The sequence below is a fragment of the Pavona decussata genome, unplaced genomic scaffold (genome assembly GCF_977016875.1).
Source record: "Pavona decussata unplaced genomic scaffold, jaPavDecu1.1 SCAFFOLD_52, whole genome shotgun sequence".
NCBI lineage: Eukaryota > Metazoa > Cnidaria > Anthozoa > Scleractinia > Agariciidae > Pavona > Pavona decussata.
Window position 1 is genome coordinate 1,890,842 of NW_028145474.1, and position 14,022 is coordinate 1,904,863.

General features: G+C 37.2%; 2 protein-coding genes across 3 annotated transcripts; both read left to right on the top strand.

Annotated features, from left to right (window-relative positions):
- Nucleotides 1-2,803: 2,803 nt before the first annotated feature.
- LOC146480869 (uncharacterized) lies at nucleotides 2,804-10,510 on the top strand. Of its 2 annotated transcripts, none has more exons than XM_085109211.1 (3): nucleotides 2,804-3,355; nucleotides 8,058-8,376; nucleotides 10,368-10,510. In XM_085109211.1, exons 1-2 carry the CDS (start codon nucleotides 2,859-2,861, stop codon nucleotides 8,338-8,340), a joined length of 780 nt encoding a protein of 259 aa, XP_084965337.1. In that variant the 5' UTR covers nucleotides 2,804-2,858; the 3' UTR covers nucleotides 8,341-8,376; nucleotides 10,368-10,510. The 2 variants fall into 2 exon arrangements, with proteins under 2 accessions (XP_084965337.1, XP_084965338.1); XM_085109212.1 differs by having other exon boundaries at nucleotides 8,061-8,376.
- Nucleotides 10,511-10,522: 12 nt separating this feature from the next.
- On the top strand, nucleotides 10,523-13,163 carry LOC146480870 (uncharacterized). Its single transcript, XM_085109210.1, has one exon. The coding sequence runs from the start codon at nucleotides 10,523-10,525 to the stop codon at nucleotides 12,008-12,010; it is 1,488 nt and encodes a 495-aa protein (XP_084965336.1). The 3' UTR covers nucleotides 12,011-13,163.
- The last annotated feature ends 859 nt before the right edge of the window (nucleotides 13,164-14,022 follow it).

Sequence of the window (14,022 nt, forward strand, 5' to 3'; positions counted from 1 at the left end):
GCGCTTTACCAGTGACACAGTTGAAACCGTGTTAGTCATATCTTTCAACGCAATAGTTTGTTGTAGACATAATTTTAGTTCTGCTGATCAAAAGTTGTTTTCTTCTGGTACCAATTCAATGTGAAGCAAAAGTCTTGTTTTGAAGTGTTTTAAAGTGTTTTCTCGGAAACCTAACCATTGAATAGTTACGCTCAAATTTGTTTTTAAAAAGTAACAATAGATTGTTTATGCCTTGTCAAGACACATTTTTTTAGTTTTTACCTTCAGTTATCTTGCTGCCAGAACATGACTGGAAATATTAAACTTGCTTATTCGTTTTTGGTAGTTTTTGGTGTAATTCCACCGTGTTTCAGGTTGAATTTGTACCAGTTGAATTTTACCCTTAATGAGTTTTAATCTATAAGTAATTACTGAACGGAAACACCTATTGTACCAGATCTGTTGTACCAACACGTACTGTACTTTTTAATTAAAGCTACGAGGTTGTAAGCGCGTAGCAAGTTAATTTATGGAAAAAGGCGGAACCAAGATTTGGACAAAAAGTGTTCTATTTTAAGTTTCTGTTGTAAAGAGTTGTTACGCGATTTCATTTAATGTTTGATTTCTCTTGTATTTAGCGAAGAATGTTCATTTATAAAAGATGAAAATGTTCCTTGTAATTTTTATAGTGATTTCCTCGCTTTGTTTTGTCCAGATCGTTTGGCGATGACATTGGAAATTGAAGAAGAAAGTCATTTCGGTCACTGAAAGTTACTCGAAGGAAAATATGTAAATTGTTTAAGTGCGCAAGCGTACTTTCGCTTAAGAACTACTGCACAAGGCATTACGTTAGCGTAAATTTACGATTGATGAGATTTTGACAGCTGATTGACAGTTCCCGCCAAATCACGCCTGGACGATATAAAAGTGATGAGATTAATCTGTTCTTGGCCTTTACATCTTGATCTTGTCATAGTAAGGTTTTGCAGTGTTTTGCAGAAGACGTGGTTGTACTTCTTGAAGCGTGATAGCGCGTAGAATTATAGTACAACAAAAGTCTAAGGCCCCGTTTCTATGGAGAAAAGTTGTCCCGCGAAAGGGGGTCACCCTCCCAGCCGCGTCAACTTCAGCGAGCGTTTATATGAGAAAAAAGTTGATCCCTTTGCCCGATCCAACAGCGCTCGTGCATGCTCTGATTGTCTCGCCTTGACGGAGTTGACCCGGCTAGGCGAGCCAAAGTGTTTATATGGAGAAAAGTTGGCCCGGCTAGGAGGGTGACCCTACCATCGAAAAAGGGTGCTCCGGCTAGGCGGGTCACCCTTCCAGCCGAGCCAACTTTTCGTTTCTCCTGTAAACGGCTCGCCAAGTTTTGTAAAGAAATGTAGGAAAAGTTGGCTCGCCCAGGGTAGCTCGGGTAGGCGAGTGACCCTTCTACCCGGGACAACTTTTCTCCATATAAACGGGGCCTAAGCCAGTAACTTCTATTAATGAAAGAAGTTTCAAGAGAATACTCCAGAGACAGTCAATACAGAATGATTGCATTTAACCCTTTAGCCCCTTATATCAAAGAACAAATTCTCCTATCTTGTCTCCTATCTTTCTCTATGTCGGGGAAACCACTCGACGTTTTACCACAAGGGTTCACGAACACTTACACTCTGACCGTAATTCTCACATCTTCAAGCTCAGAGTCATGTAGGGATTTTTGTTCGAAGGCTTGTTTTTCCATTCTGGACTCGGCTACCACTACGTTTCAACTCAAGATCAAAGAGGCCCTCCACATTAAATGGGAGCGACCCTCACTCAACAAAAAGCTCAAACATATTAATTTGACACTTTTACTTTAATTTTTTTTTTCATTATTCTTTTCTGTAATCTCTCAGTATTATGCAATTTGTTTCACATCTGTTCTTGAAATCAGCCACATTGTTAAATCATTGTTTTGTATTCCCTTTTAGTATTATGTAACATGTAATTAGCTACATTGTTCATTATTGTAATTTTCTACCGCTTGTTGTATATATTTATATTTTCACAACTTGTAACATCCCGAAACTGATGATGGATACGGTTGTATTTGAAACATGTCTTTCAAATTCAAAAGTGTGTGTAGTTTTCTCAAATGTTTAATATATCTCATGCTATTAAGAAATTACGATAATATCATACATAACTGAGAGATATAATAAAATCTGTTAAAAATACCAAATGAAACACTGATAAAACAGGTAATTAGCTTGGCACTTTTCTATGCAATTCGCTTTCAACTTAGCCTATTCACAAACCACCTTTTTATCATTAATTATGTAACCTTGATAATGGCGCCAGATACACGGAAACGTCGGTTTCTATCTTTTATATTTCTTGTCTCATTTTTTATTTTTGCGGAATTTAGGGGCCAAAATGCTGATATAAATGACAAAGCTGCGTTAAAAAAATATTTTTAAACATTTTGTTTCTCTATGGAATTACACTGAATGGAAATAATGGAGGTGTTGGACGGGTCGCACATCACGGCTGAACCTAACCTGCAGAACACGTGTTGTTTTTCTGCGTTTTTCAGGCGAGCGAAGGGGCGAGAGCGGGGGGGGGGGGGGGGGGGCAGGACTGGACTACCGCTCGCTGATCTCCCGCGTAATAATGTTTATGGAGTCAAGTAATGACTATCCTTAGGCCCAATTGAGTTTCAACGAAAAAAAAGAGGGCTGAGACAGCTAATTCCAATAGATACAAATATACAACGCGACGAAAGGGTGCCGAAACTCCAAATCGGATACGTCATCGCCACGCCCACCAGTGGTCCTTTCTGGTAACCAGTCTTCTCCGCGGTCGTTTTTTGACGCCTTGCAAAGAAAGTTTTTTTTCCGCGGAAACCAGAGATGTTGTCTCGAATTTTCGGTATTAATCAATCACTTGATCATGAATCCACAGAAAAAGCAGAGGATACTACGTCATCTTTACTCTTTGATCCAAGGAAAACCTCTGGGTTTGATAAATTTCTGTTATGTGGTCCTTCATCGAGCGGGAAAACATCTCTCCTCTTCGAACTGGCGCTAAGCTTTGCAGACGAAGAAAAACATGTGCTATACATCTGCCCTAAAAAGTTTTCGAAGCTTCCTTTGCTTGCTCATGGAAGACCTCAGCCTGCTAGTGGCACTTTAAACTATATTCAGATGGTGTATTTGGAGACGAGGGAAGAATTTTTGAAGTACATGGCATGCATTCATTTCTCGACATCTCGACTGTTTACTGCGGTCATTGTTGATGACATTAGTGCTTATTTTCCGGCGACTATCAGAAATGAAGATTTGTCATTGGTAGCAAAGGTGTTCGCATTGACGGTGGACGCTTTTCTCTTTCAAAGGTCAAAACAAACGTAAGTTTTTGTATTGTAGAGCCAGAGAAGTGGTGTATGTAAATTTTTGGGATAGAGGGAGGTGGGGGGAGGGGAGGCGGGGCAAAAGGGAGGGTGGACTGAAAATGTTTCCTCCCCATGCCCCTTCCCTAGCTTTACTACTGACATAACTCTGATGACAAGAGTGTACAAATTACAAAGGTTACAGTATTATGTGCTGTTTGCACAAAGAAAGTGTCGACGTTTAGAAATATTCTCAGAGACATTAAAAGGCAGGAACGCAATCACAATACCAGCACACTTTGCAAATACCATCACACAGATATAATACAAGATCACAGGCTACACTTATCAATCCTGGCGCACGGAGGGAGATATACAAGAACATGTTCTTCCCAATAAGGATAAAAGAGTGGAATGAACTGCCACTTAACATTCAAAATATCCAATAGGCCATTTCTGAGTTGCTGTGAACCTAATTATGAAAGCAAGGCTAAGTGCAAAAACTTTTCATATGAAAATTAGTTTTGTTTGTATATGAATGAAAACTAATTTTCATAATAAAAACTTTGCACTTAGCCTTGTACTCAATTTAATGAGGTTCACAGCACCTCGGAAATGGCCTATTAGAGGCCCCCTTCAAACTTGCCCTGTGGGTACATTTTAACATTTAATTAATTTTAATTGTATTTATATATGTTTCCTCTACATGTGTATAAACACCATATACTGCACTGTATAACATAGCACTGTATTTTTAATAAATATGTGTTAAGTATATACACCTGCACCAGCACACCGTTGCGCGATGGGCAACCTTTGCCATGTATAAATATAGATGTAGAGGGTGGAGGGGGTACTCCTTGGATTTTTTGGTTGAGTTGTGTACTGGGCTGAGTTGCTCAAAGCATGGTTGGTGCTAACCATTGGTTAAAAGGTATTAAAACCTATGGGTTGTTATGGTATTTAACCCGGGTTAGCGCTAACCATGCTTCGAGCAACTGGGCCCTGGTTGTGTGGCTGGATTCTGTAAACCCTGACCTTATTTCAGACCAAAACCTATCATTTTGTCACCCTTTTTTAAGGACCTGGCCTCTAAAGTTCACTATAGTTTCTAGAATTCATTTTTGTATCTGTAAAATCCAAACAAATTTTCAGACTTACAGACTAAAATCAAAAACCATCCCCTTTGGGCAATTGCAATTGGGTGCACACACCTATATAGCTTATATAGGTAAGGAACCCCCCCCCCCCCTCCCACCCCTGAGGGTCAGAATGAGGGTTGGATGGAGGGATGTGATGTACTACAAGTTTTAATGGTTGGACCATTATGTATATAAAAGTTTGAAGGTATTAAATAAATGAAGCTGATAATTCAAGAGAGATCAAAGTATTTTCTGATCTAGGTCTGTCGAGATCCAGCATCCCTCAATGTCTTGTCGCTATAGTCTTTGCAAATTTAGAGTTTTGATGCTAATTTTAACCAAATGGCCAATCGTGTAACTCTAGTTGGAAGGGGTGGTCCCGAGAGAACAGGGTGATATGTTGTGTAAAACCAAATGCAAGACTGATTGGACAGCTAAAAAGGGTAATTCTATTGCCTAATATTTTGGTTAGACAACTAACCTTCTTCAGAGCTGAGTATAAATGGAAACAAACAGTTACAATATTTAAAATGATACTTATGAAAAGATGAAAATTAATATGATTGGTTGACAAACATAGAAAGCAGAAACGTGTACAAAAGCCACTATAAAAATAGAGTATAAATAGAATAAGTTTCATCACATTTGTTGGATGTTATGGAGAGTGAGAGAAGAGAGGGAGAAAGGAGGATTTGTAATGTGGAAGGAAACAGGAGGAATGAGAAAAAAAAATACAATACTGTAAACCATAATTTTTTACCATAGAAATATAAATTATTCTGTGAGGATGGATGCAATAAGGAAGGCTTGGAAACTGGAAGAAACATGTAAGGAAAACAGAAGACTCGTACAATCCACACTCACCCCCACCTCTGTCTCCTTCGCCTTGCCAACCTTCCACTTTGTATAATGCCAAAGGAATAGGATTCTGAAATTTCGCATGGGATGCTGAAATGGGGTAAAAATTGACGAGGGAAGCTGGATTGGAAATGTTCTTAATCCTCTTACAAGCCCCTTTCTTTTTTCTTTTGTAATTATAATGACACAAACAAGTAGTAGTTTTATAGTATTAACGTTAGATATATTTTAATTTTTTGTGTTTTTACCGCTGATGAAAATAGCTGCTATTGATATTGGTGCTGTATAAGTTTTATTATTATTATTATTATTATTATTATTATTATTATTATTATTATTATAATGTCAAGATGGAACAAAGTGATAAATCTAAGTATACCACACATTACCGCTTACACTTTACATGTTATAATACAAGCTGGTAATAATGCTTCACTTTAATGTCAAATACAAAATGTTTAACAAATGAAAAGGAGTGTGATGTAAAGCAAAGCCCTTTTTTGGGCGGGGGGGGGGGGATGTCATTGTGGTGAGAGCACCCACCTCCCACCAATGTGGCCCGGGTTTGATTCCTAGACTCTGTGTCTTATGTTGGTTGAGTTTGTTGTTTGTTCTTGTTCTTGTTCTGAGAGGCTTGTCTCTGGGTACTGTGGTTTTCTTCTCTCTTCAAAAACTAACTTTTTCAAATTCCAATTTGATCTGGAAAGTGCATGTCCCCAATTGCCCTGGGCTAATTACATTGACACTTAAATTACGTGATTTTTTTATTTTCTCCTTTTTTCTGAACCCTGTCATACCCATAACAACAAACAACAACAACAACAATTATTAATTTTATTAAAAATTCAGATGATATAAGGGCTTGTCCCACAAATAGCCACAAAGCCAGTTGAGGCGGGACAAGACGAGCACGAGAACATAATGTTAGGTTTTGTTATCATGTTATGTTATCTAAGCTGACTTCATAGGAAACATCGGTCCAATGGGGTGACACTCCCTTCCCTCCCTCGTGACAAATTCAGATGATATAAGGGGCTTGTCCCACAAATAGCCACAAAGCTAGCCGAGGTGGGACAAGACGAGCATGAGAACATAATGTTATATTATGTTATGTTATCTAAGCTGGCCTCATAGGAAAGATCGGTCCAATGGGGTGACACTTGTCTAAATCACAAACTGGAGTACTGGGACACAGGCAGTAAAGTGGGATGACAAGGCCGATTAAGGTGGCTTACTACAGTTTATGGGGGTCACCAGATGCTTTCAATAATATGGTCACTGGCATTCATTTTGAGGGAACAAACAACAAATGCAAAGTCAAAATCATTACCAAGACAATGAGTGTTTGTTATTTTACAATGCTAGAAGTGGCTCAAAACTAGTGGCCAAGTACCCATCAGAGGGCTGGGCTCTAATTCTTTGAAAATGTTTTACTCAAAAGCCACCTCTACGACCCTACCTCAAAATCTTACCGTTTAAACTTTGGATCAAAATACACATTCTTACAAGTTAAAACAAAAATCTTTAAGAGAGGTTTTTGCACATCAACGAAAATGTCAAAATGGGAATTTTGAAAAAATATATTAAAATCTGCCTCACAGATTTTGAAAAAAAAAATATCCAAAGATCAATGTTGATATATATTTAAAAATATCAAAAATTGAGCATAGGTCGTACGGCTAGATTTCAAGAATATATATACATACAACCTTATTTTGGGCATGTGCACTGCACACACTTTGGGGAAAACCCGTTCACTTGTGTGTGTGCATTATGAACTGCTTGCTTGTTTTCCTTGATCACTCGCATGATATTTGCTTGCACGTAATTGCTTACGTGACACCTGCGTGTAAAGAAATTTTTTGTTACTCAAAACTGTAGTAAGCCACCTTAAAGTTCAATAGTTTTGCATTGTATTATTTTTTTTTTTTTCTTTGTAAGTTCAGTTTTTATTTATTTATTTATTTATTTATTTATTTTTTTTTTATTGTTTGCAAAATCACATTACTTACATTACTTACAGTACGGGCTAAATATATCACTAGACAATACAGTATTCTACCTACAATACATGTTTACTGGTTACTTACGCTACTGAACAAAACAGGACTCTACTTACAATTTAATACAGATAGCCTTAAACATAACAGTAACTAGATTACTTACAAACTGCGGGTTACACGCTACTAAAAAAAAAAAAAAAAAACAGGAAAGCAGTAAGAAAAGAATGAAATTTTGTCACTGGAAGAAAAAAAAAAAAAAAAAAAAAAAATTGTGCGTTTTCGTTAATTTAAATTAATTTTAAATTTCCCATTTTTTCAACTTTCCATTGTAAGATTAGCGCTGACTTCAATTCTAGAATATTTGGAGGTTTTTCTAACATTTTACATGAGTAGTAATATTTCTGAGTTTGTACAGTAAGGATCTGGAATTTCCGCATTAATTTTGAGTTAGTACTCGGGGGTGGATCATAGTCTTTAAATAGGGTTTTGCATTGTATGATTAAGTAAAATTACTGCATAAATTAGGTCTTTATATCTGTTTACAATAAACGTGTATTAGCCCAGCATGCCAGTAAAATTGCATCACTATATAGATACAAGCAATTGTGTAAGCATTAGATAATACTTATAAATGCATACAAACAATCAGATTGTGTGTTTCATGTTGAAAATTGTTGAAATTTTTAAATGCCAGTTTGTTTTTTTGTTGTTGATTAGAAGTAATCAGCCCACAGAAGAGCCATCTGGTATGCTAATGATGTCCATTACACTTCCCAGTGGTGCCAAGTCTGTTCCAAGGCAGTTATTTTATGAACGTTGGGTCCAGTGTTTTCTGCTAACCCAAGAGAAGGAAGTAGGACTCTTTGAGCTGTCTGTATTACCATCTAATACCAGAGATGACTCTTCACTGGCAAAGGTTATCTACAGGATAACAGACCAGAGCTTTATTGTTCAGGAGATTGAATATTCTTCACAGTCTGACAGTGGCTCCTCAACATAGTGAGGTGTGACGCTTACGCCTTTGATAGGTTAAGAGGTATGTTATAATATTATTATTATTATTAAAAATTAGATCATTGTATAATGCAATTCCAGGGATTTGATTGGCTTAGTGGCCATGGTATATGAACCATTATACCATGCCCGAGAAATAACGGCAATTTAATTGTCTTCTGGTTGTTCTTGCAGAGTGAAATCAGCAAGATCTAGCAATATGTCTTTATTGTTTTTAATGAAACATATTATTATTGCACTTGCCCTTGTTGGATATGAGATGATTATAGCCGACTCGGTACTATGTGCCTTGTTGGCAATCCATCTTCTCATATCAACAACAACAACAACAACAACAACTTATTGGGTATTCCCACATGAGTACATGGTATTACAATAGGGCTAATATAGTATAATCTAAATACAAAAGGGTTTCTCACTTTATTACATCCATTTTGAAATCACTGGTGATCCTTGCAATCTGATTAGCTCTCAGCAGTGCTATTTATTCCTAAATTGCACCATTTTTTTTTTTATCTAAATCGCATCCTTTCTTTAGTAGCCCATCAAAATGGAAATGAAGCAACAAAAATAGAGTATTAATATTGACAATAAAACTCTGTGATTTCAAAATAGGTGTAATAAAGTGGTAATTGAACTTTGTGTCGTGCAATTTTGGTGTGAAATCATGCTTGTGATTTCAAATCAAACTCGCGCTGCGCGCTCATTCGATTTTGAAATCACGCGTATGATTTCAGACCAAATTGCACTCCACTCAGTTCAATTACCATTATAAATTAAATAATTAAAAATAATTTAAGTCTGTCTATAATCCATACATGAGTGGGTATAGGCAGCTGTAAGTCTGCATATAGTAGGGTCAACATTATTAAAAAGAAAAATAATTTTAGAAGTATCGTCAAGATCATTTAAATGGGGATATTTTCATATTATGTCTTCGAAGAAATTTCAACGTAAATTATCGTAAAGGTGGCAATGGAGTATAAAATGCAATTCATGTTCAACTTCATTAAAGTGGCAGAAAAAGCAAATTCGGAGATTTTCTGGGTTTTTTTTTGGTATTGTGTGTCTGCCAGTTTCAATCCGTAATCGATGATTTCCGAGACGAAATTTATTTATCGTTTTCCTGTGAGAGGGATTGTTTATTGTGTCCAAGAAATCAGCTTTGTGAGAGTCAGTTTTAAACATGGAGTAAAACTTCAATTTCTTGTTTTGTCTCATCAAATTTAATTGAGTCAAACCTGTTAGTTCGGATGCTCTACCACTGAGCTACAGGAGACTCGTGGAAGGTAAGGCCATTAAACCTAGTTTAATGGCCGTTAAACTAGGTTTAAAATTACATAAAAAATCTTCCTGTTTACGGCATGAAATTTGCGTGGGGAGGGGGGAGGGGATGATGTTTGTGAGTTTTATGACCCCGCTAAAAAAATCCAACAAAAAATTCGTTCTCAACAAGATGTTTTCCAAAGGATACTGTTAAAAAATAAAGCTTATCAAATTATTATCATGTTCAGCTAAAATAAAAACACGACCACAATTTCTGTTTTCGCGAAAGTTATATCAGCTTCGGTAGTTTTATACGGGCCGATGAATGTCATGAATTACTGGATTCACAAACATTAAATACCACCAGAGAATTTCAGTTTCTTTAATAATAAAAACAATGATTCGCAAAGCTACGAAAAAAGTCGCTAATTTGCCATAATAAAGCTCCCACCAATATTTATACCGCATGTTAAAGTTAATCACAAGTCGAGTGGCCCTACGAGCTGGGCGTGATTAAACGCTTTTTCTTGGAGTGATTTTTAATTAGAATACAGACGCAACAAAAGCCGATAGGCTCGCGCTACGGCTAATTTGACGAACGCTTTTGATATTGCGACATTATTGAATACTCCTACAGGTGGCATTGAGGATAATTTGATTGGTGAAGCCTATTACTAATTCAAAGTCGTTTTCGTCTGTTTTGAAACCACTTGAATTTCAAATTCATCTGTAGGCTTTCATCCACAGGTCTTTTGCATGTAATCGCAAACTTACGCGCCTGGACGCGAAGATGAAATCGTTGGATTTAAGCCAAGAAATGGACAGCGTTTTATCGCGTTTTGTATTTTTCGCGCTGTTGCTAGAATGTTTGGAGACGCGACGGATTAAAGAAGTGCAGCGACATGACGCATATTACAATAAGGTTATCGTCTCCACCGACTGGAAGCAAGAGTATCAGAGAAATCATTAGAATTAAGACTCCAGAAAAGATGCTCTCGCTTGACGATAAGATTTCAGTTGAAGCAGAGGGGGATAACTTGAAAATGGCTGATACCTGCTTTAATGGCACGAAAGAACAGGTGATGGTTTGGAGAGGATCTCAAGATTTACCCGCGCGTGACTCGCTTCACACAAGTACTGAAGAAAAGTATGTTTACACAAACTGTAATACGGAGAAACAAGACCCAAAATGCCTGATTTCTCATGTAAACACAGACTTTGACAACGGAAGAGGTGAAACAGTTGTGACGAGTGGCAAGAAAACGGGGTTACATTTACAGGGCAATTCGTGTTCGCAAACACCGTGCGATAGTTGCGGACGACCCATTGTGAGGGATGAGTTTGAATCCGAACTGTACATAACTCGCAAAGATTTAGCTACGGTGCAGAACCAGTTAGAAACGTTTAAATCTCGACTGGAAGAAGAACTTATTGAGAGGTTTAAATTAGAGGAGGAGTTAAAAGCTGAGGCTGAAGCACACGCGTGTGAAATGAAGGTTTTGAAGGAGAAAATTGAAAGTTTGGAAGAGATTGAATGCGAGAAAACGAAGCGAGTCGAAGAATTGGAAAATATGGTTTTGGTTTACAAAGAGGAATATGAGAAAGGTTTGGCCGAGATCGAGGAGTTGAGAACGTTTGTTGGTAAATACCAGAGTGAAGTTTGTAAGTTGAGAGCTCAAACAAACTTGGCAAGTGATCAAGCGGTTGAAGCGATCAATGAAATGGAAATATTGACAAAGAAAACCGAGAAAAGCGAACACGAGAAGGAAAGGGTTAGGAAACAGTTGAAATCTGAAATGGAAGGCTATTGGAAAGAAGTTCGCGAGCTGAGAATTGCTTTGGAAAACTGGGAAAAACGGGACGCCGAAAGAAAGAGTCGAATTCAAACGTTGGAGAACGAAGTTGCGTCTTATAAGGACCAGGTGAATGAGCTTAGAGAGCAGCTTACAGAATGCAGTAATGAAAGAAGCGGGGGTGAGTCTAAGATGGACCACAACAAAAGCGAGCATCTTTTGACGCTTTGTCACGAACTGAACGAGATTTTTAGGGCACATCTTGACAGCCAGGGAAAATTTTCTGAGTTATCGTTCGTTCTTACAGCGACTCAGAAGGAATTGGAGGAAGCGAGGAATCGAAGCCAGCTGCAAAATCTTGCGCTTGAAGAATTTAAGCAAAAATATAACGATTTACACGACAACATGGTGGCATTGGGTGAAGAAAATCGACATTTAAGGAATAGTTTAGAGCAAAGATGCGCCGACTTCAGAGATATAAGAAGGAAGTTTCTGGTGTCAGAAACGGAGGTTTCTTGGCTTAAACAAGCGTTGATTATTGTTGATAATGCAAAGAAAAAGTCCGTTTGTACTAATGTAATGGAAACTATCAGTTAACTTTAGAATTCACCTGCGGCTATGTTGCTACAGAAATTTTAAACTCGTTTGCAATGATTCTGTGATATATTTTTACCTATTTTTATCAAAATGTTTCCATCCAGAGGTATTTTAAATATTCGTGACTTACACACGACTCCCTTTCATAATTAATGTGAAAACGCTCTTAAAATTCAGACATTTTAGCTTTTCAGATTGTCAGCTAAAAGTGCAAATTTTTTTTATCGAAGTTTCGATTTTAAAGAATAAAGAGAACTTTTTTCTCGTTATTATCAAACATTTCTTGTTATTTTCGGGTGAGTCTTCGTTATATTTAAAATGGGAAGTTTTTGAGCCTGAAGAATGAGTTGTTGTTCAATTTATCCTTGGTTTAAATTTTTTTCCCACTGTTTCGAACTCATTATCATACATTACCATACCCAAAATAATAGGAAGATAAAATTCAAGCCAAGGATAAATTTGAACCACAACATACATATATATTTTTCATTTTCTCACTAATTTATCTTCAGCGTTAGTTGCGGTAGCCTACCACATCATGTGATATCCAATGAAATGTCTTTGATAATAGACAGAGATAGAATCGCGTTTACTGTAAACGGCAAGCGTGAGATTCGCGTTTATGTTTTCTTGACAAAAAGTGGCACATAGATTAGAATAGTGCAAATCACTTTTGACTTTCATGCTAATCCAGAAATACTCAATTTTCTGAGAAACTGAAAACAGCGAGCGGCAAATGAAGGATAAACATGGTCACGTGGTCATTTCTACCGTATACTGTAAACGTTATTTTGAATTTCTCTAAGAAGAGAGTCTTTCGTCCGCTAGGTCACGCTACTGTTATTTTAAATAATGCTATTGGCTATTGAAGGCGATTCTGTCACCTGTCACACTTGGTTGGAAAGAAATCCAGTTTAATTAAGTCAGTTTGTAAAGAAGCTTGGTCGTTATCGTTTTCAAATCCTCTGTTATTGTTGTCTTCGTAAATAACAAGTACCTGAGTTTAACTAATGCACAAGTTAACGGTTGAAAGTTATCAGTTGTGGTTTCAGTGGTTTTAAAACTTCAGCTGTCCATCTTTAGCAGTGGCGGTGTTATTGATGCAAAAAAGTCCATTTCCATAAGTAAACAGCGCTCTTTGAAAATGTCTAAATTGCACATTTGATATTTAGTACTTGAAAACCTGGCAGGTTCCACAGCTCCCAAAATAGCTAGACTGGTTTGACACCCCTAGACTTATCTCTGATTATCCAGTTACAGCAGAATGTTTAAACGGCACTCGGCGTAAAAACCTGTGACAATTTCCCCTGGTTTTCTACCTTTTGTCGTCTCCTGGAGTGTTAACGTATTGCTTGCTTTACCTACGTCACTTGTGAGTTTGGCGGATTTTAGGCCAAGTAAAAGTAAATAAATAAATTAATTAAATAAATAAATAAATAAATAAATAAATAAATAAATAAATAAATAAATAAATAAAAGAAACGTTTGTCGTCCGGATTTCTAAACAATAGAGAGCGGGCGGGCGGTATTTTTGTTGTTGTTGTTGTTGTTGTTACAACAACGTGGTGCGTCATGCGATAAATCTCTATCTGTAGGCGGCAATAAAAGCGTTTTATGATTTAGCCTGCCTGAAAGCTCTCGTAATTGTCTTCTTTGGCTTCTATCGCAGTCCTCTCGAATTACTAAATCGGCCTCACTTCCACAACAAGAAAAAAAAACAAAAACAAAAAAAAACATAAGTGGATTCAGTGAATTGGTGATTCACAGGTAAGCTTATCATTTACGAAGACTTAGACCGAAAACAGCATCCTCTATGTCTGACATATCTTGGAAGCATACACCACCACACGTGTAGAACAGTTGACCGAGTTACCGTTCAAATTGTAGCTTCTGAGCGCGGGACAGTGTCATTGCTGCGTAACTCTCCAGTTAAGATATTCTTCACACTATAAAAGACATCAAAAGGTTTTGAAAATTTTAACCGTTTCCTATAGGTATTGCATTTATGAGTA

Bases quoted from the DNA above. Each gene is read 5' to 3' on its own strand.
- LOC146480869 (XM_085109211.1), top strand. From the start codon at position 2,859: ATGTTGTCTCGAATTTTCGGTATTAATCAATCACTTGATCATGAATCC. The intron at 3,356-8,057 runs GTAAGTTTTTGT...GTTGTTGATTAG, and splicing joins TTTCAAAGGTCAAAACAAAC to AAGTAATCAGCCCACAGAAG.
- LOC146480870 (XM_085109210.1), top strand. From the start codon at position 10,523: ATGACGCATATTACAATAAGGTTATCGTCTCCACCGACTGGAAGCAAG.